This window comes from Rhinolophus hipposideros (genome assembly GCF_964194185.1).
Source record: "Rhinolophus hipposideros genome assembly, chromosome: 3".
In the NCBI taxonomy this organism is placed as follows: Eukaryota; Metazoa; Chordata; class Mammalia; order Chiroptera; family Rhinolophidae; genus Rhinolophus; species Rhinolophus hipposideros.
The window spans coordinates 99,768,059-99,789,979 of record NC_138049.1 but is presented as its reverse complement, the minus strand read 5'-3'; the positions used below and the strand labels follow the sequence as shown (position 1 = coordinate 99,789,979).

At 45.6% G+C, this 21,921-nt stretch overlaps 1 protein-coding gene across 1 annotated transcript in view; it reads right to left on the bottom strand.

Annotated features, from left to right (window-relative positions):
- The window catches only part of KIF6 (kinesin family member 6), a 417,374-nt gene that overhangs the window by 7,483 nt on the left and 387,970 nt on the right, over positions 1-21,921 (bottom strand). The window contains exons 17-20 of the mRNA XM_081042893.1: positions 21,214-21,427; positions 18,313-18,410; positions 3,166-3,255; positions 1,412-1,518 (exon numbers count right to left, since the gene is read on the bottom strand). Coding sequence (XP_080899019.1) covers positions 1,412-1,518; positions 3,166-3,255; positions 18,313-18,410; positions 21,214-21,427 — 509 coding nt within the window. The remainder of the gene's footprint in view (positions 1-1,411; positions 1,519-3,165; positions 3,256-18,312; positions 18,411-21,213; positions 21,428-21,921) is intronic.

Sequence of the window (21,921 nt, the reverse complement as noted above, 5' to 3'; positions counted from 1 at the left end):
ACAGCTACAGGCAGTTTCCCTGACGCTCTCTACAACATTACATGTTTTAGCTATTTTGTAGCACTCGTTAGCACCGCAAATGATCTTATACATTTCTCGATGTGTTCCTTGTCTAGCTCGTCCCTCCTCCTGGAATGTCAAAGGCGTGGCTCTGTCGGACTCACTGCTACGGCCTCCGCCCTGGTACCGTGCCTGGCACACAGAAAGGCCCAATAAACGGTGTCCATTCACTGACGGGCTGTGCAGAACTGTTCAGTGTCCGACACGTAGCATTAGAATGTTTGGGGGATGCATGGGGCCTTGGCGATCACCCAATACAAATCTGTTTGTTTTCTTTTTTCTCGTTTACACAAGGAAACTGAGGATGAGAGAAGGCACTTCATGTGGTCTAGGTGTCACAGCAGGTTGGAGGCAGATCCAGCCGATCTCAGGTCTCATCAAAGACACGACAGTGACGTGCTACCACTAATCCTAGGGCTGAGGAGAGGACGGGGAGCAGATGGCAGCCCAGGGAGGGACCCTGCTTGCCACAGGCGAGAACGACATGGCAAAGGCCATCCTTTCCTGGGGGTGCTCCGCCCATCTGCAAACCTCTTACTGTCTAAACTGCAGAGAGTTGATCATGAAGCTGAGTGTAGGCCTCTCAGGGCAGGTGTCAGTTGTGATAGGGCCCTACCTGCCTTCAGAGGAGTCAAGGTGCCTTGTTGACATGTGAAAGCAATGCTAAGCCTGTCTACTAGCCTTTGAATCTCTGGGACAGAGCTAGGACTGAAAGCAGGCTTGGGTAAGCGGCCCTGGGGGTTTTCTGCTCATCCCTATGCGCAGGAGAAGGGAAGGCCTGTCCACAGCAGGTGGCTCACAGAAGGGCCAAGAGGAAGGCAGGGAGGTCAGTGGCGAAGGCCAGAAAGGGTCTTTCTCTTCCTGTAGTCTGACGTACCACACATTTCTTCTGTAACTGTTGCAGTGTCCTCAGGTCTGAGCCTCCATGTGGTGTTTACACCCACAACTCACTGGCAAAACCATGCTCCAATAGGAGAGTGATATTTCTAGCCAGGTATCCAACAGGTTACCAAAGCAAAGGAGAGCTGGCTTTGGGGACAGGGAACAAAGGGGGCTAAAGATCTGGAAGGACAGAAGCTTTGTCAGGCAGGGTAGGGGAACCTGGGCTGGCCACCCTCTTGTGCCCCTCTTGGGGGTTCTGACGCTGCCTCTTGGGGTTTTCTCCAGGAGGAAGCAGGGGCCTGGCACATGTGAAGTGACCGCAAGGCCAGTCCTGTGGCTTCAGGAACACACAGGAAGTTTCCTACTTCCTTCCTGCCTCACTGCTTGCCCTGCCCTCCCTCGTCAGCTCCCCCCAAGTGCTGGTGGACAGAGTGGGGTGACTTGTGTCCCTGGAGGAAGTTGCACTTACATTTCTTCTGCAGAATGCTCTGTCTGGCCTTGATGAATGCCAGAATGTCAGAGTCCGTCTGGCTGTCCCCGGTGAGAGGGATAGATGACGTTGGTCTCACAGGGAGGCTGGGGACAACCACAGGTCACACTTTACTACACCTTACATTTGGACTCAGTGCTTACCTTCCCAAAGTGCTTTTCCATTTCAAGTGATTGGATCTCAACCCAGAAGCTGTGCGAATGAATTTGCCTTCTTCTCCCTCCCTCCCCCTTCTCTGTGTAGCAGACACAGCAATCCTTTACATGCAAACACATCATGCCTTCCTCTGGCTTAAACCCCTTAGTGGCTTCTCATCACTCTTGGAGTGAAATCCAAACTCTGTCCCTGTGTGATCTGGCCCCTGGCTCACTACACTCAGGCCACCGTGCCCTTCTTTCTGTTAGTCCAATTCACCAAGTTCCTTCCAGCTGCAGGCTCTTTGCTTTTGCTTTCCCTGGACTGTTCTCCCCCAGACCTTACTATGGCTGAATGTACATTCTCTCACTACCTTCTTCCATTGCCTCACCAACTTATCTTGCACCTCCCAACTTAATTCCCTTGCCTCCCAACTTACCCAAACCGAGCCTGTTTGACCTTCAGCACCTAATTTGGATCTCACATCCTTTAGGATGTCTCTGCAGTGCATCCTGACACCCCACCAGGGCCTAGCTAGTTGCTCCTGAGGCAGAGATAACTATTTTACCCTCTCTCCTTAAAAACAGAACCATAATATTTAGCAATTTGCCATGGCCAAAAAACTACATTTCCCAGCCTCCTTTGCAACTATGTGTGGCCAGGTGACCAGGTTCTGGCCAATGAGATTTATAAGAAGGGTGGGATTTCCAGGAATTCCCTTTAAAAAAGGAAGGAAGGATGTATGTGGCCTTCTTCCTCCTCTTTCTCCACCCAACTCCTATACATAAAATCCCCCTTAAGAAAATTCAGAGCAGTGTACTCTCCTGGCTTTGTCAAGCTTCCATCCTCACACTTGTCCCCCCACACCGCAGGTGACAGTATCCACTCCCTTAGAAGGCAGTGAGGATTGTATATAATAAAGTATTGTTCATTATCACAAGTAATGTGTTGTGTCAGCATTCCAGCTGCAACTCAGTGAGAAGTGCTAAAGCAGTGTTACATCAGGGAGGGCTGGGAGCTGCGCTGGAAATGTTCCCTCTGTCTGAGATTGGGGAAGGGCATAGTGGCATCCACCCCTGGACACCTTGGGAGAACAGTAGGGTCTGCCAGGTGAAGAAGGGCACACGGGCCTTCTAGTCAGAGGGCACAAAATGCAGGCGCTGGAAGAGGCCTGACCCAATCTGTTCAGCCTGGAGTGAATGGCTCACGGGACTAAGGCCAGGCTTGTCAACTCTGTGTCCTTCCCTGCCTGGGGACACTGCAGTGGGGCTAGCAGGCTACATTGGAACTGCCCCTGTCCAGCTCTTCTTTCCTTTAATGGCCCCAGGTACAATTGTTCAGAAAAAGACGTGAAGCAACTCTGCCCGTACATGGCCCCAGTGACACTGGGAGAAAATTCCTTAGCTCTGGGAGTCGGCCTCTGTGAGAGATTCCAGGGGATCCTGCGGTACCCAGGGGAAGGCCAGCCCTGGGCTATGTCTGTGCACCACCCAACCAGGGACTCCTCGAGTTGTAGGGGAAGCAGATTGATGATTTCAGTCCACTCCACCCATTGCAGGGGTTGTCACAGGTGTCAGAGGGAGGAGAAGACCACAGACCTGTCATCCAGGGAAGCACTGGTTCTGTTCTGCTCCTGGCTGTACAGGATGGGGCAAGATGAGGGCAGGATTTTCCCAGCATTCACATCACTGTAAAAACCAAACCCACAAAGAAAAATGGATGGGAGGAGGTTTACAGAACAGACATTCAGGGTCTATATTATAAGTTGTATGAACTGAATACTGTGCCTCCCACCCTCAGTTCATATGTTGAAGCCCTGACTTCCAATGTGATGGTGTTTGGAGGGGCAACCTTTGGGAGGTTGATTAGGTTTAGATGAGGCCATGACGGTGGGGCCCCCAGGTTGGGATTGGTGTCCTTATAATAAGAAGAAAGATCAGAGCTCTCTCTGTATAATGCGAAGACACAGCCAGCCCATGGCCAACTACAAGACAAGAGGGTTCTCATGGGGAACTGATCCCAGTCTCCAGAACTGTGAGAAATTCCTATAGTTTAAGCCATCCAGTCTATGGTATTTTGCTTTGGCAGTTCAGGTTGTTGTAACAGAATTCCACAGACTGGGCGGCTTAAACAATAGAAATTTATTTGTCATCGTTCTGGAGGCTGGAAGTCTGAGATCAGGGTGCCAGTATGGTCAGGTTTCTGAGAGAGGGCTCTTCTAGATCACAGACTACTAACTAATGGTGTCCTCACCTGGTGGAAGGAGAGTGAGTTAGCTCTCTGGCCTCTTACGTACAAGGGCACTAATCTCATTAGAGAGCCCCACCCGCAGGACCTAATCACCTCCTAAAGACCCACCTTCAAATACCATCACATTGGGGATTAGTTTCAACATATGCATTTTTGGAGGACACATTCAGTCTATAACATTTTGCCTCTGGCCCCCCAAATATATGTCTTCCTCACATGCAAAATACATTCATTCCACCGCACCAGCCCCAAAAGTCTTAAATTGTTCCTGCATCAACTCGAAAGTGTAAAGTCCAAAGTCTCGTGTAGCTATCATCTAAATCAGATTTGGGTACAACGCAGGTACCCTTGATTGATTCATCCTGAAGCCAAGTTCCTCTCCAGCTGTGAACCTGTGAATTTGGAGAATTTATGTGCTTCCAGGCATAGGATAGACATTCCCATTTCAAAACAGAAAAACAGGAAAGAAGGAAGGGGTGATGAGTCCCAAGCAAGTTTAAAATGTAGCAAGGGAAACTCCATGAGATATTATGGCTCAAGAATAATCATTTTTGGCTTATGATCTGCCCTTCTGACCTACGAGGGGGAAGGTCCTGCCTTCTGGACCCACCGGGCTGGAGGTCAGCCAAGCTCTGCTGGGCAGGGGCTGTACCCTCATGGTTCGGCCGGGGGGCCCTGCCTCTACAGCTTTGGGCGAAGGCTGTCTGGTCAGTTGAAAGCAAGGTAATGGTCCCCCCTTTTAAAATGGAGGGGCAGCCCTGATGTTCTCCGATTCACCTTTGGAATCCTTCCCATGCCTTGAAGAAGAGTACATGTTCACAGCAGAATAGCTCTATAGTCCTGTCCTGTAAAATCCAAGTGGTCCAAAAGCCTGCCTTCATTCCTTCCCATCTCCTTCTTTTCAGTTCAAACTGGCAGTTTTCCTGCTGGGATGGCTGATTATGTCCATGGTTCACACCCATACTAATCTTAGTGTTCACACCCATGCTTAGTGTTCTCTTCTGAAGATGCTTTCTCATATTTTTGCATTATGAATAGGCTGAAAAATTTCCAAACCTTTACATTCTAGTTCTTTTTTTGCTTAATAACTCCATCTTTAAGTCATTTTTCTTGCGTCTTACTATAAGCAGTCAGGTAGAACCATGTCACTTCTTCAACAGTTTGCTTGGAAATCCCCTCAGCTAATATTCAATTTCATCACCTGCAAGTTCTGCCTGCCACAAAACACCGGAACATGAACACAATTAAGCCAAGTTTTTAAATTTTTTGCCACCTTGTAACAAGGCTTGCCCTTTCTTCATTGTCCAATAACATGTTCCTCATTTCTGTCTGAGATTTCATCAGCATGGCCTTTACCATCCATATTTCTATTCACATTCCATACATGATTATTATGTCTTCTCTAAGAAGTTGGACACTTTCTCTCCATCTCTCCTCTTTCCTTCCTGAGCTGTCACAATTGCCTTTAAAAGTCCCTTCACAATCTCAGATCCTTGTACCATGCACTTCAAAACTCTTCCAGCCTCTACTCGTGACCTGGTTCCAAAGCTGCTTCTACATTTGTTCAAGCAGCATCCCACTTCTGGTACCCATTTCTGTCTTAGTCAGCTCAGGCTACTATAACAAAGTACTAGACGACTTATATATGCTCATATAATGGAAATTTATTTCTCCCAGTTCTAGAGGCTGGGGTCTGAGATCAGGGTGCCAGCATGGTCAGGTTCTGATGTGAACCCTCTTCTGTGATGCGGGCTTCTAACTTCTCATTGTGTCCTCATGTGGAAAGAAAGCGAACCCAGCTCTCTGGCCTCTTCTTATAAGGGCACTAATCCCATTCATGAGGGCTCCACCCTCATGATCTATTCACTTCCCAAAGACCCCCATCCTGACATACCATCACATCAGGGTTGGAGTTTCAACAAAAGAATTTTCCAGGACACAAACATTCAGTTCCTGACAGATGTTTTATACATTAATATTGGAGCATTGCATGTATTAGATGTGCAAGTTAAACAAAAACAACAAAGAGAGCAACTGTCATTGATAGACACCATCTACATACCAGGCCCAGGCAAAGTGCTCTACAAATGTCATGCCATGTAATCCTCTCCATAGCCTCATTATTCCCATTATATGCATGAGAAAACAGGCTTGGAGAGGTTAAAGAGATTTTACCTAGCTGGTAAGTAGCAGAATCTAGATTTAATCACAACTCTGTGAGACTTCAGAACCCATGCTCTCAACCATGCTACTTTTTAAAAATTTGTTTATTATATTTTATTATATATTTTAAATTTCATATTAAATTTATTGGGGTGACATTGATTAGTAAAATTATATAGGTTTCAAGAGTACAATTCTATAATACATCATCTGTATAGTATTGCAATTTGTGTTCACCACCCAGAGTCAGTTCTCCTTCCATCACCATATATATGACCCCCTTTACCCTCTTCAACCACCCCCACCACCCGCTTACTACCTGGTAACCACTAACCTTTGTCTGTGTCTATGAGTTTTTGTTTCTCTGTTTGTTGCTTTCAGTTTTATATCCCACATATAAGTGAAGTCATATGGTCCTCGACTTTTCTGTCTGACTTATTTCGCTTAGCATAATAATCTCAAGATCCATACATGTTGTCACAAATGGCAGTATTTCATATTTTCTTATGGCCGAGTAGTATTCCATTGTGTGTACGTACTACAGCTTTATCCATTCATCTATTGGACATGTTGGTTGTTTCCAGGTTTTGGCCACTGTGAATAATACTGTAATGAATATAAGGGTACATATATCTTTACAGATGTTTTCAGATTTTTTGGGTAAATACCCAGAAGAGGGATTGCTGGGTTGTATGGTAATTCTATTCTTAATTTTTTGAGGAATCTCCATACTGTTTTCCATAGTGGCTGTAGCAATTTACATTCCCACCAGCAGTGTATGAGGGTTCCTTTTTCTCCATAACCTCTCAACACTTGTCTTGTTGATAACAGCCATTCTAACAGGTGTGAGGTAGTATTTCATTGTGGTTTTGGTTTTGATTTGCATTTCCCTAATCGCTAGTGAAATTGAACATTTTTTCATATATCTGTTGGCCATTTGTATGTCTTCTTGGGAGAAGTGTGTGTTCAGGTCCTCAGCCCATTTTTAAATTGAATTGTTTATTTTTTTGTTGTTGAGTTGTATGAGTGCTTTATATTTTGGATATTAGTCCCTTATCAGAGGATTGTTTGCAAATATCTTCTTCCGTTTGGTTGGTTGCCTCTGTTTTTTTTTTTTTTTATGGTTTCTTTAGCTGTGTGGAAGCTTTTTAGTTTGATATAGTCCCATTCATTTATTTTTGCTTTAACTTCCCTTGCCTTTGAGGTCAAATTCATAAAATGCTCTCTGAACCCAAGGTCCGTAAGTTTAGTACCTATGCTTTCTTCTATGCAGTTTATTTTTTCAGGTGTTATTTTAGGTCTTTCAACCATTTTGAATTATTTTTAGTGTATGGTGACAGATAGCAGTCTAGTTTCATTCTTCTGCATGTGGCTCTCCAATTTTCCCAGCACCATTTATTGAAGAAGCTTTCTTTTCTCCATTGTATGCTTTTGGCTCCTTTGTCGAAAATGATCTGCCCATATATATATGGGTTTATTTCTGGGCTCTCAATTCTATTCCATTGGTCTGTGTGTCTGTTTTTCTGCTCATACCATGCTGTTTTGATTATTGTCACTTTGTAGTATACATTGAAGTCAGGGAGTGTGATACCTCCAGCCTTGTTCTTTTTTCTTAGGATTCCTTTGACTATTAGGGTCTTTTGTGATTCCATACATCTGATGACTTTGCTGTTCTATTTCTTTAAAAAATGCCATTGGGATTTTGATGGGGATTGTATTAAATCTGTATATTGCTTTAAGTAATATGGTCATTTTGACTATGTTGATTCTTCTAATCCATGAACAAGAAATATCTTTCCATTTCTTTGTGTCTTCTTCAATTTCTTTCCCTCCTCCTTCTTCCACCTACCCCCACCCCCACTCCGGTTCAAGCCATTGTTTCTCAGTCTAGTTGTGTAGGACACAGCTCCCTGGCCCATGCTGGTGTTATGAGCCTTGCGCTCTCCCCGGCTGAGGCGGTTGGTCAGTCGGTCGGTTGGCTGCTCACAGCACCTCATGGCAGCTCTTGCCGGCCGCTGGCCGTTAACAATGGCTGCCGGCCACTCACGCTGACCTCCAGCGGCTCACGGCAGCCCAACTCCAGGTTGTTCACAATCTTAGCTGTAGAGGGCATTGCTCACTTGGCCATGTGGGAATCGAACTGGCGACCTCAGTGATAGGAGCACGGAGCTCCAACCACCTGAGCCACTGGGCTGGCCCTTCAATTTCTTTTAATAACGTCTTATAGTTTTCAGTGTATAGGTCCTTCACATCCTTTGTTTCTTCCTAGGTTTTTTATTCTTTTTGTTGCAACTGCAAAAGGAATTGTTTTTTACATTTCTTTTTCTGAAATTTCATTATTACTACATAGGAATGCAATTAATTTTTGTACATTGATTTTGTATCCATTGTTTCTTTGACCTTATGTTTCTGTCTGTTATTTCAGTTTGGTGGTATTCTATGATGTTTTTCCTCTGTTTCCTCTTTTTTATGTTATGTGTCTCAGTTCCGTTTTTTTTTTCTTCCGAGTGGTTACCATTATGTTTATGTAAAAGAAAGTTTCATATATACAGTAGTCCTTTTTCTTCAGCATGCATCTTATTTCCATTTCTTTTTCCAAATTCAGATCTTTACTCCCTCCCCTTTTATGTTTTTGTTATCCCTATTTGGGATATCCCCTATAGGGATATCCAAATTATCCCTATTTATGCTGTGTATTCATTTCTGAGTTGCAGTAGCAAATTGTCTTTTTCTTTTTTTATGTTTTTATCTTCTTTAGAATTTATGTTATGTTTAAGTGTATAGTGCCCCATTCTGTGTAGGGGTTGACATTTCCTGCTTCTGTCTGTATGTTAGTAATCTTACTTATAGTTTTGTATCCTTTTGTCTTTTTGTTTCAGATCGAATAACCTTCTTCAGTATTTCTTGCAATTCAGGCTTTGTGGTGGAATAGTCCCTCAGCTTCTGTATATCTGGAAAGGTCTTTTTCCTCCTTTATATCTAAAGGATAACACTGCTGGATATATTATTCTTGGCTGGTAATTTCTCTCTTTCAAGAATAGTTTGAATATTTGATTTCATTTCCTCTTGGCTTGTAGTTTCTGCTGAAAAATGTGATGATAATCTAATGTGTTTTCCTTCATAGGTTACCATCTTCTTTTTCCTAGCTGCGTTGAGAATTCTTTTATTGTCATTGCTTTTTGACAGCTTCAATATAATATGTCTTGGAGAAGGCCATTTAGGATTGGGGTAATTAGGTGTGCTGTTTGCTTCTTGGATTTGAATATACAGTTCTTTCTATAGGTTTGGGAAGATTTTTTTCTTTCCCCTTCTTCTCCCTCCTCCCCTCCACTCCAGTTCAAGCCTTTGTTTCTTAGTCTAGTTGTGTAGGACACAGTCCCCTGGCCCACACTGGTATTATGAGCTGAGGCAGTTGGTCGCCAGCTCACAGCAGCTCATGACATCTCATGGCAGCTCTTGCAGGTTTCCGGCTGCTCACTATGGCTGCCGGCCACTCACGCTGGCTGCCGGCCGCTCATGGCAGCACACAGCAACCCACGGCAGCACTCGGCAGTCTGCAGCAGTTCACGGCAGCTCACACCAACCTCTGGCTGCTCACGGCAGCCCAGCTCCAGGGAGAGCAGTTGTTCACAATCTTAGCTGTAGAGTGTACAGCTCACTGGTCCATGTGGGAATGGAACCAGCCATCTTGGCGTTAGGAGCACGGCGCTTGAGCCATTGGGCCGGACAGGTTTGGGAAATTCTTGTTGACTATTTGAATAGACTCTCTGTACCCTTCTCACTCTTTCCTCCTTCTGGTATACCCATTATTTTTATTATTATTATTAAAATTTATTGGGGTGACAATGGTCAACAAAACTACATAGGTTTCAAGTGTACAATTCTATAATACATCATCTATATATTGCATTATGTGCTCACCACCCAGAGTCAGTTCTCCTTCCACCTCCATATATTTGACCCCCTTTACCCTCTTCTACCACCCCCCGTACCCTCTGGTAACCACTAAACTGTTTGTTGTCTGTGTCTATGAGTTTTTGTTTTTTTGTTTGTCTTGTTCCTTTCTTGCCTTCAGCTTTATATTCCACATATGACTGAAGTCATATGGTTCTTAACTTTTTCTGACTTATTTCACTTTGCATAATAATCCCAAGATCCACCCATGTTGTTGCAAATGGCAGCACCATTATTCCTTTATTGCTCTTTCTGATAGAGTCAGAGAGTTCTTACAGAGTTCTTTCATTACTTTTAACTCTCAAGTCTCTCTCTTCTTCTGTCTGCATCGTTTTCAGATTTCTATCTTTGATATCACTAATTCTTTCCTCCATCTGGTCAGCTCTATTTCCTAAGCTGGCTGTTTTATTCATCTTTTTTATTGAGTTCTTCAGCTCCAGAATTTCTATTTGGTTGTTTTTAAAGATTTCATTCTCTTTGGGAAAATATTCATTTTGTTCATTGATTTTATTTCTGAGTTCATTAAACTGCCTATCTGAGTTTTCCTGCATCTTGTTGAGTTTTTTAAGAATTACAATCTTGAATTTTCTGTCATTTAAGTCACATATTTCCATGTCTTTAATTTTATTTTCTAGATATTTTTCATTTTCTTCCTGAGCTGTTGTATTTTGGTTATTCATGGCAATTAATGTATTATTATTATTTGTTTTTTGCTTTCCAGTAGGTAGCACTGGAGTGTTTTATTTTTTCTTACCCTGTTCTGGCTTCTCACATGGTGGGAGATTTCCTGGGGAGGTGGGCATCTCCCCCGTGACCAGGTCGCCTTGGTCTCAGAGCACCATCCCCATGGGAGGATGTGGCGGGTAACGGGGTTCTGAGCCCCTGAAATCCCAGTGCTACCCTTGCAGCCAGATGTAGCGCTGTGCTCAGCAGCCCTGGGTACCTCTGCTGGGACCAGGTGCGAAAGGTGGGGGTGGGGTGGGCTGGGAGAGGTGGCTGGTGTGCTTTTGGTTTTTTTTTCTCCTCTGAGTAATGGCAACTGCCAGACCACAGCTGCCTCGCCTATATATCTCCTCCCTTGTCACTGGAATTAGCTGCAGTGTGTGCCTGCCACTCAGAAATTGCCTCTCTAGTTCTCAGGGCTATAGATATTCTGTTCTTTAATCTGACACTGCTATTGTTTCTTCTCGGACTCGCTGCTAACACTGGAGGGTGTGGGGGAGATGAGCTCTGAGAGTGTGGGGGGTGGTGGCCAGGCTCTGTGGCTGCTTTCTGCCTGGCAGTGAGGGCTGTTAGACCACAGTTGTTGCTCTTCTGCATTCGGTCTTTGCCCCAAGGTCTCCGCGAATCACTAGGTTCAGCTGTATTATATGCTGATCTCTCAGGCAAAATTACGCCCACAGAGAGTGCACCTGCAGTTTCAATCCTCCACTCTCCTGGGACCACAGTGAGCTCTGGGCTGTATCCTGTAGCCCCCATCTCTGTACTTCTCCTTCCCCTCCATGTGCCCCAATTCGCCCACCTTCAGATGTTTTGGTGTGCAGATCTCTCCCACGTGTTTGTGTGTTGTATAGGGGATCCTTTGTCAAATTATAGCTGTTCAACTTGTAACTTCAAGGGGTGAGATCAAGGAGCACCCGATTTTGTCATGTTTCTGACATCATGTCACTGGATTTGACTCTGGCCTTCTGCGGAAGTACACACTGGAGACACATGGCTTACCCCTGGCCATATCAACTGCCCTTATGTGGCCCCAGCTAACCAGCTCTGTGCTTCCTTTTGGATCTGTACTTTCCTCTTGGATCTGTGAGGAGTCAGATCCAATAGCTCATGAAGATGCAATTTTGCCCATTTTACTATGCTGCCTGGTACATGTGTCTTGTCTTGGATTCCTGGTTGCAAACAGAAGAACCCAGCAGCACCCCTTGGGAGATAAAGGGCCAGCGGCCAAAGCTGTCCCAGATGCCAGTGACAGGATGGGATTCTCTTGCTTGCTTTTGGATGGTCCTTCCTAGACACATGTCAGAGCTGGAAGAGGCTGAAAAAGTCACCTGGTCAGAACCCTCCTTTTACAAATGGGAACAGTCAGGTGGAGGTGGTCCAGGGTTAGAGAGGGGGCAGAGGCTTTGCCATGTCTGCATCAAGAGTCCAAGGACCTCCACCGGTCTGACCACTTGCTGCCCCATGCATGAGTACAGCCCCTTCCCCACCTCCAGCCTTCTGTCCTCCCCAGCCTCATCCAGCAGCAGGACTGCATAGGTTTCTGCCTGCATAGGTTTAGGATTGTGGGTCAAACAAACAAGAAAGGAAATCAGAGCCTGGGACTTCTTCCCCTCCTCTCCCCCCCAATGCCTATTTCCCAGCATCGCAGAGATTCTCCACTGAGTCTTTGGGAGAATGGAAGACCTGTGTCATTTGGTGAGGGCTGCTGTAAGATCAGAGGCAGCCACAAGGTGGCAGGCTCTGCACGCTTTTCTTTAGAGAACACTGGCCAATTCTCAGGGCTCTTATTGGTGCAGGCGGAGAGAAGGGAAGGAGAGAGGACTTTCCACCCCGTAGGTGCTTCAATTACACAAGGTCCAGGTCAGTCTGGAACCTGTAGCAAATCTTACAAGATCAAATCATCGGCACACAAGTGCATCAGTGACTCAATGGCTCCCCAGTAGAGCCTTTTCTAAGATTCCCGGGAGTGTTCACAGGAGCCAATCTGTTGAGTGTTGGGAGAGGTTGGAAGAGGGGCAGAGATGGACATGGGCAGGGCAGAAGGGCGTCATGACCACACCATGGCGGATGGGGCACCTGGCACCCTCTGCAGAGGCCCAGCTGTCCAGCCTGTTGCCTTGAGCCGCTCGTGCAGGAGGATGGCACCATGCGAAGGCTTGGGGCTCCTGAGGGAAATGACGCCTCTGGTCCGGAAGCCGCTCCATGTCACTGGAGGACACAGCTCAGTTTCCCAACCCTCAGGATCATGTTACAAATTACTTTTGTCCTCTCTCCTGACCAAGTAGCCCTTGACACTGAATTCATTACTCATGTTGACATTCGTTCTGGAGAGAGAACATACCAGCCATCAGAATGAATGATCTCTTTCTTAATAAGGATTAATAAGCAATATGAATCATAATTGGACCTCCTGGGTTGCCAATCAGAGCGCTGTGAATTTAGCATGATCAGCCCGCAGGCCCTGAGCAGGTCGGGAAAGTGATGAAATCAGGTTTGTTTCAGAACCTGAGGAGCAGAGAGGTCCAGTCCCTGGACCTGCAGTGAGCCCGTCAGGAGCTCAGATGGAAATAGTCAGCTGGACTCTCTCTCTGTCACTCCAACAGCTCTTCACTGGCACTGGAATATCTATCTGCTCATAGAATAATAGTGATACATCCAACAGAAAAGACGAGGGAGTCCCCAAGGGGGCAGCTGGCTTGCCCAAGGGCCCACGGCTTGGAGAAGCTACAACGAGGATTTGTTTGATGCACTCTTTGTGAACGCGGTGCTGAGGAGACTCCTTGGAGGTAATCTGATGCACATCTTTGCAATCCAAGGTTCTGAACTTCGGGGTTAAACATCTCTCGGCAAGCACACCCAGGGAGCTCCGTTAATTGGAACCCCTGAGGAGTGCCCAGGAATGCCAAGGCCAGCACAGGCCCCGCTTCTCAGACTAGGGGAAAGCTGGGCGTGGAGCATGACCCGAATGGTTGGTTTCCCCAGGAGATCCTAGGAGGCTCTGCCCAGTGGCTAGTTCCTAGACCTATATCACGGTGGGCACTGTCTCAGAGAAGCTGGTAGGTAAAGTCTGGCAGTAGAGTGGACACATGGACAAGCAATAAAGAGTGGCACCCTTGGCTGATAGGGAATGTGGGAGAAGGGCAAGGAAGCATAGGGAAGGAGACAAAAGAATAAAACGGAGAAATCATGAGTAAAATGAGAGGACTGATTCCAGAGTTTCTCAACTGAAATGGTGGTGTCAACAAAAGGGCGTTCTGGTTTTCCAGTCAGAGGCTAGACTTTGAAGGAAGCACAGATTTGTACTTGGAAAATCCTGGCCCCTTGGGAAAATCAGACTGTGGACACACTGAAAGAATGGAGGCCCTAAGCAGGAGGACCAGGCGTTTGGCAGAGTATAAAGAAAGTACGTTTGTGTGACATAGCACCAAATATGGGCAGGAAAATGCCACCTCCTTCTAACAAACAGAACACACACGTGCCCCTAAAAGACAGTCATTAATGTTAAAGGAAAATGACCTACTGACGTGAGGAGTGAGGCGGGGGGTGGCTAGGCGCTGGCGGGCCTGGGTTCGGATCCTGTCTCATCATTACTAGCTGGTTCATTGACCTCTCGGAGTCACCTGTAAAGGGTGGGCAATGACAGTACATACCTCGCACATTTGTTCAGTGCCTGGACCATAGGCCTTTGATAAACGACAGGGGACTTTATTACTTTAAGAGAAGAAGGCCAATGCTGTTTCCTTAGAGAATTTAAGGACTCCCACAGCTGATCCCCCACTGCTGGCTGTTTCGAGAATGTCTGAGATGCCACAATGAGCCGGGATAGGGTCTCTCCCCTGCCTCACTCATGCCCAGGAGAGCTGTGAGCTCGTTCCTGCCAGCATTACAAAGCAAGTGGCAGGTGATTTCTTTGTCAGAGGCAGAGGCCCTAGGCCTCTCCCATTCTAATCTCTAGCAGGAACCCTTTTCCTCTCCCCGGCCTATTGTAACCTTCCCACCTGTAATTTTTGACATCCGAACTATTATTGTGTGGGAGGGAATTTGGGGGTGCTGATCACTCACAGTCGAGGGGTCTGAACAATTACTATTCAGGACACTTTGTTATCTCTGCTGAGGGTTAGAGATCTGACCAAAGCAATGGCTGTCACACAGATGACAGCGCTCCAGGGCCCTCCTGAGAGCCATCTCCCAAAAGACTCTCCTTCCAGCAGCCATCAAAGGGGCTTGGGTACAGCCCTAGGAGCAGGATTTGGGGAAAAATCCCATGGAGATCTGATATGCATCTTTGAAAAACAAGATTCTGAACTTCGCATGGCAGGCATAGTCTATTTCTACCTTGTAGCCCTGGAGTGTGTTTACTGGGCCCATCCTGACACACACACACACACACACACACACACACACACACACACACACACACTTTCATTGTCTTTAAAGAAAAAGAGAAAATTAGAGCTGGGACTTCCTATTTGCTGGGCCGGATATTTCTACCAGTAGGAGCTATGGAAGAGATCAGGAAGACGCTGGGGAGACGGCCAGGGGTCCTGAGCCTCACAAATGGGGAGCTTATTCTCATGTGGCAGATACATGAGAGGCTCAGAACAGAGCCAGAGCAATGATGGGGGAAGCTCTGTCCTCTTGGCTGGCCTGGGTCGTTGTGTTTCACACATGCTCTGTGGAGTCCTGGGGTTTCTGGGAGGGGACCCTGGCTGGGGAGGAGGCAGGTGTACAGGGGTTGCAAACTCAAGTGCCCCAGAGGTTGGCAGGTACCCAAGTGAAATCACAGAGAGGGCCCATGTATGCCAAGCTGCCTGCACTGCCCTGGAGTAGTGTAGCTGTCAACTTACACCGGCTTTTATTTTTTTAATTAATGGCTTATTTTTCACAGAAGATTCAGGGTTATAGAAAATTGAGCAGATAGTACAGAGAATTCCCATATAACTTCTCACTCTCCCCTTATTGTTTCCCCTATTATTAAATCTTGCATCGGCGTGGTATGTTTCTTATTACTGATGAACCAACACCAATACATTATTATGAAGTGAAGTCCATAGCTTCCATGGGGGCTCGCTCTTTCTGTTGCACCTTCTATGGGTTTTGACAAATGCATAATATTATGTATCCACCATTACCGTGTCCTGCAGCATAGTTTCACTGACTTACACATCCTGTCTTCTTGCATTCATCCTTTCCACCCTCTCCTCTTGCCCTGGCAACCACTGATCTTTTTCCTGTTGCCATAGTTTTGCCTTCTCCAGAATGTCACATAGTTGGAATCAGAAAGTAGGTAGCCTTTCCAGACTAGCTTCTTTCACTCAGTAATATGCATTTAAGATTCCTCCAGGTCTTTTCATGCTGAATAGCTCTTTTATTTTTTTTTAGCGTTAATAGCCCATTCTCTGGATGTACCCCACAGCTCACAGTTTATTTACCCATTCACCTTTTGAATGGCATCTTGGTTGCTTCCAGTTTTGCCAATTATAAATAAAACTGCTATAAACATCCGAGTGCAGGTTTTGTGTGGACATAAGTTTTCAACCTCTTTGGGTAAATACCAAGGACAGTGATTGCTGGATGCTATGTTCAGTTTTCTATAAAACTACGAAACTGTCTTCCAAAGTGTCTGTACCATTTTGCATTCCCACCAGCGATGAATGAGTTTTTGTTGCTTCACATCCTCACTGGCATGTGATGCTGTCATTTAAAATTTTTTTTTTAGCCATTCTAATAGGTGTAGACATTCCCTAATGATATATGATATTGAGCATCTTATCGTACACTTATCTGCCATCTGTCTGTCTTCTTTGGTGAGGTGGCTGCTCAGATCTTTTGCCCATTTGAAAATTATTGTTGAATTTTAAGAGTTCTTTGTGTATATTTTGGATGCAAGTCCTGTATTAGATATGTTTTGCAAACTTTTTCTCCCTCTTTTGTTCGCTTTATTCTCTTAACAGTGTCTGTCACAGAACAGTATTAATTTTAATAAAGTCCAACTTATCAGTTTTTCTTTTATGGATTTATACTGGCTTTTAAAACACCGGGACAGCCAAACAGAACATACCTTGCCAGTTGTTGACCTTGGGCTTAGGGACTCACACAGGAGATGTTTCCTAAAACCAAATTCAAGATGCTGTTTGGGGGATGTGGAGAAGTCCAGAGTGTTTTAAAGAATATTTTCATATTACAGAAAAGTTGCAAACAAAAGCTGCAAAGTTGCAACAAATAGTTCCTATGTACCCCATACCTAGTTTCCCTCATTATACAATCATGGTACATTAGTCACAACTAATGAACCAATGTTCTTACATTATTATTAATTGAAGCCCATACTTTACTCAAATTTTTTTTTCTTATTGGGGAATATTGGGGAACAGCGTGTTTCTCCAGGGCCTATCAGCTCCAAGTCGTGGTCCTTCAGTCTAGCTGTGGAGGGCACAGCTCACTGGCCCACCTGGGAATCGAACTGGCAACCGTGCCACTCAGAGCTCGCGCTCTAACCACCTGAGCCATCCGGCCGCCCCTCAGTTTTCTTAGTCTGTACCCAACGTGCTTTTCTCTGATCTAGGTTCCATCCGGGTTAGCACATCACGTTTTGTAATAGTATCTCCATTGCGTCCTCTTGTTTGTGATAGTTCACAGACTCTTCCTGTTTTTGACGACCTTGACAGTTTTCAGGAGTTACTGACCAGGTATTTTGTAGAATGTCCCTCAGCTGGGACTTGTCTGATGTTTTCCTCGTGATTTGACTGGGATTATGGGTTTTTGAGAAGAAGACCACAGAGGTACAGTGGCATGCTCATCACACCATATCAAGGATACTGTCTGACATGACCCCCCCCTTCCCACCAAACCCCCTTTTCTAAAGCTCTGTTTCACATTTCCAATGAGAGAGCTCAGCTCCTATTCCAACCTGGTCAAAGGATCACTGTTTGGCGTCAGAGGCCGAGCCCCACTCCTGCTGCCCTGGCCTCTGTCACGACAGCACTGTGTGGGGATGGGGGACGGCCGAGGCAAAGGTCGTGACCTCTACCACCTGACTGTGGGGTTGGAAAGACATAATAATGTGGATGGCATGAGAAGGAACCTGCCTTCAAAAGGTGCTGTGTGAGGAAGTAGGGTGTCTGCTGGATCGTGCCACCACGCAGGGAAACTGGCTCTGGGCTGTCCTCGTGAGGAAGCCGTCCTCGTGGGGGGCTGCTCACATCTCTCCTGAATCTGTGCTAGTCCTTTACCAGAGTGTGGAGTCCTTTACCAGAGCTCCCTTGTCCACTGGCAGGCTGACTGCCCTCGACGACCACCAGCATCCCCTCATCCTCCCCCTCCCTCTCCCATGCTACTATCCCCTCCCACCCACTGCCACCCCCTTCTTCCTGCTTAGGGCTCAGGAGCAGGGCTTGTTAAACCTCTTGTCTCTTGTTGCCGTGGCAGTCAGTCTACTGGCTGTCAGAGTGAGGGGGAAGGACTGAAGGATACATTGCAAACAAGCCTGAAAGACACTGGCCTGTGTATCTACAACTAATTTAACAGTAAAAGTAGTTGATAGTCCTGGATCATGCAGCCTATAGAGGGACACTGAAAGCAACAAGAGTGGGCTGAGGACAGGTAGGAAGCCTTACCTGGGCACCCTAACCTGGTCAGTGGAGTTCTCTCCTTACCTTTTGTTAGAGAGAAGTGGGGACCTTTGGTGCTGGGATCCGGGCGTCTGGGGTAAGGGCTTCACGTGACTGAGTGACTTCACTGCTGGAGAGTTTACCTGTTGCCCAAGGAGGAGTTTCACAGTGTTAGCTTGAATCTTAGGACACGGGAAAGTGCCCTCGATGTATTTCTTAAGGAGACAAAACTAACTATAAAAGTTGGTATATACAACATACTTGTCGTACGAGGGCAAAAATAAACCTAGACGTAGGTGACCATGTCTCAATGACGATGATGATGGGCATAGAAGTGTTATCTTTGGGTGGCAGAATTACAGGTGACACGGGATGCATTCTGTGTGCTTTTCCAAACTGAGCATGTGTTACTTTTTGTAGTTAGGAAAACAATGACAATTCTCCAGAAGTCCTTTCTGGTTTTGCTTCCCCTTGTGCCAAAGACATGCTGCCAGCGTCGGGAGCACTGCGCTGAGCACTTTGTGCAGGAAGCAGCTCCGCCACGATGCTCTGGACCCTTGCATGTGTCCACGCAGGGCTCGTGGCTAAGGCTGCACCTGCAGTTTATCTGAGTCTGGCAGAATGCCTGGCGGTTTCCCCAGAACATGAGAGCATGGAGGCTGATGAGTGGCTGCTACAAAGGTATTTCCCACTTGCCGCCCTGTCTCCCCAGGACTCTGTCGTGGGACAGTTTCTCATTGACTCCCTCGTGCTGATGAGGTTTAAGGATTTCTGCCTTGTGCCACTCAGGGTGCAGCTGGAGGGTATAAAACCGCTCAGCATCAGCATAGCATTGGCTCCTCAGAGACAGGGTGTCCCATTATCCCTGTCACAGTCTTCTGGTCCCTTTTGTTTCAGTGACATCCTGTGAGACAGAGGACACACAGAGCTGACACCATTGGCTACTCTGGCTTTCACTGTCTATGTAAGTCACACACTATCTGACTCTGTCATCCTTGCTGGACACTTCCCGAGTCACATGGGATGTCCCTTATCTACTGTTCAGGGACTGAACTCGCTTGGGTATAAGCAGTGCTGACACCTCGCTCACTGATGCCCTCACCAGCAAGGGCTCTTAACTGGAGAACAGACAGAACCCGGGGGCGCCACAAAAGTGGATAGGAACCGATCACACCTTGATTTTTCCTAACTTCTACCTGGAATGTAACATTCCTTCCAATGATCAGTACAGACAAAACCCACAGTATTAGGAGTACCAATGACTTTACCACCAGTAGAAATCACAGATATTTTCATACCATGTTACAGATGCAGAAATCTTGAAATATTGTGTTATTGTTACTCTGACATTATGGTAAGTATTGGACCCGCCCCTAGATCTTATTAATTAATGCATTCGTGAAGTGTTATACATACTATTATACCATCACTTTACTGTAAACATATTTTGAGACCTGCATTTCAGTCTTATTGGTTTTCTTTGTCATCTTGTGTATTTAATTTTATCCAAATAGTCTTCTCCATCGTCTGGTCACATGGCTACTTGGTGACTATCGGTTACTGCTGCCTGACTGTCCTGGGGCAAAGATCTTTGGCTCTCAATTTCCTTGTCCTTAAAATGAAGGGATCAGCCTGTCCGGTCATCTCTAAGGGCTCTGTCAGCCATACAAGTGATATGAGCATGTGTATTTCATCACTTTTATGGTACCACCACCGAGGAGTCACGTGAGGACAGCCAGAAGCAGGAGTTTGTACTAACGTTTCTTAACAGATTATCTTAGCCTTCATTATATTATAGAGAACTTTTAGGAATTTGTCTAGAAAATATCTAAAAGTTTATCTATAAATGTGTTTCCAGTGAAATACTAGAAACAACCTAAACATTAAACAACAGATTAAATAGATTAAAATAAATCCCTATGATGGAATAGTGACAGCAGTTAGAATGATGGTGAACAAATAATAACATGGAAGAGCAGTCATGCTATACAATTAAGTAAAAAAAAAAGCCATTTGTGATACATGAAGGCCAATATGATTCTCTTTTTATAAAACCACATGAATGTGTATGCATAGAAAAAAGATAAAATAATATAACCTTACACGGTAATACCGGTTACCCTTAAGTAGTGGGATTATGGTGACTTTTTACTCCACTGTGTTTTTCTGTATTTTTTAAAATTTCTATAATATATACATATGTATATACAGAGGGTGCCAAAAAATGTATACACATTTAAAGAAAGGAAAACTGTATTAAAATTATAATACCCAATATATACTGATAACAAAAAATGAATATAAGTCATGTTTGACTTCTGCAATGACAAGAAGTGCTCAAAGTGGTTCCCATCAGTGTCCAGACACTTCTGATTATGGCGAACTACTGCTTGAGCAACGTTGACCAAAGTGTCCACTTGTTTACATTTTTTTGGTATATGTATATATATATATATATGACTGTAACATGTATTTATATGACTGTAATATGTATATATATGACTGTAATATGTATACATATGACTGTACTATGTATATATATATGACTAATATATATATGTATATATATGACTGTAATATGAAAAAACAATCAATTGTCAATATGACATCACAGGAGAACATCACACAAAGCAACAGTGGCAGGTCCATTGGTTTTGGGAGCTACACCTTCTGTCCCCCACCTTTCTATTTGACAGGCATCAGAGAAGGAAACAACCAGCCTCTGACCATTTGCATTCCTTGTTAATAAAATGAGCACTTGCTTCATGAGCCAGGGGACAAGAGCAGGTGGTCCTGTGGGTTGAAGCTCCTACTTTTCTTCCTGTTAGCTCCATGGGCGCTGTGTGCCTACCCCGCCCCCACCCCCCACCCCCAGCTGTCCTGACATTCCTCAGGCCACAGAGGATAGGTTCTAGGCCAGCAAGGGGCAGGGCCAGTCATCCCTACCTGCAGGCTGATGGCCTCCTCTGCCCACCAGGCTTCAAATTCTTTCTGCAGCTTCACCTTGGCTTTGTCCATGAGCAGCTGCAAGTGTTCGATCTCCACCTTCAGGGCCTTCAGCTGTACGAACATTGTTTTATACCTACAGTGGAATCGAGGCAGAGTCTTGAAAGTCAGTGGCCGGGGGGCAGAGCTGTAGGTGTACTGCTGGCTGCAGGGCCTGTGCCTCAGAAGCCTGGCAGCGCTAGTTGGTAACGGGGACTGGGACCCAGGAGTTGCCCACCGAGGCCAGAGTATGGTGCCAGGGTTTCAGTCCATCTCAGAGAAGCAGAGCCAGGTGAATTTGTCCAGGAGGCATATGGGCCTGTGTGTGTGAGATGAACAACCCCTCTCCAAGCATGATCACTACCAACATTGAGCACTTGCTAAGGGGCAGGCATTGCTCTGGGCACTGGACACACATATACTCATTTAATCTTTTCACAACCGTGTGAAAAAGATACTGTGATTATCCTCTCTACTTTACAGATTTGGAGCCTCAGGCATGCAGGGGTTAAGTAACTTGTTTTATGGCACAGAGCTAATAAACAGAGGAGCCAGAATGGGAACTCAGGCCATGTGGGTCTAGAACCAGAGTCTTAACTGCCTCACCATCCTACTGGTTCACTTTCATGCTGAGGACCAAAAGTTACAGCACATCTGTTAGTGCGTATG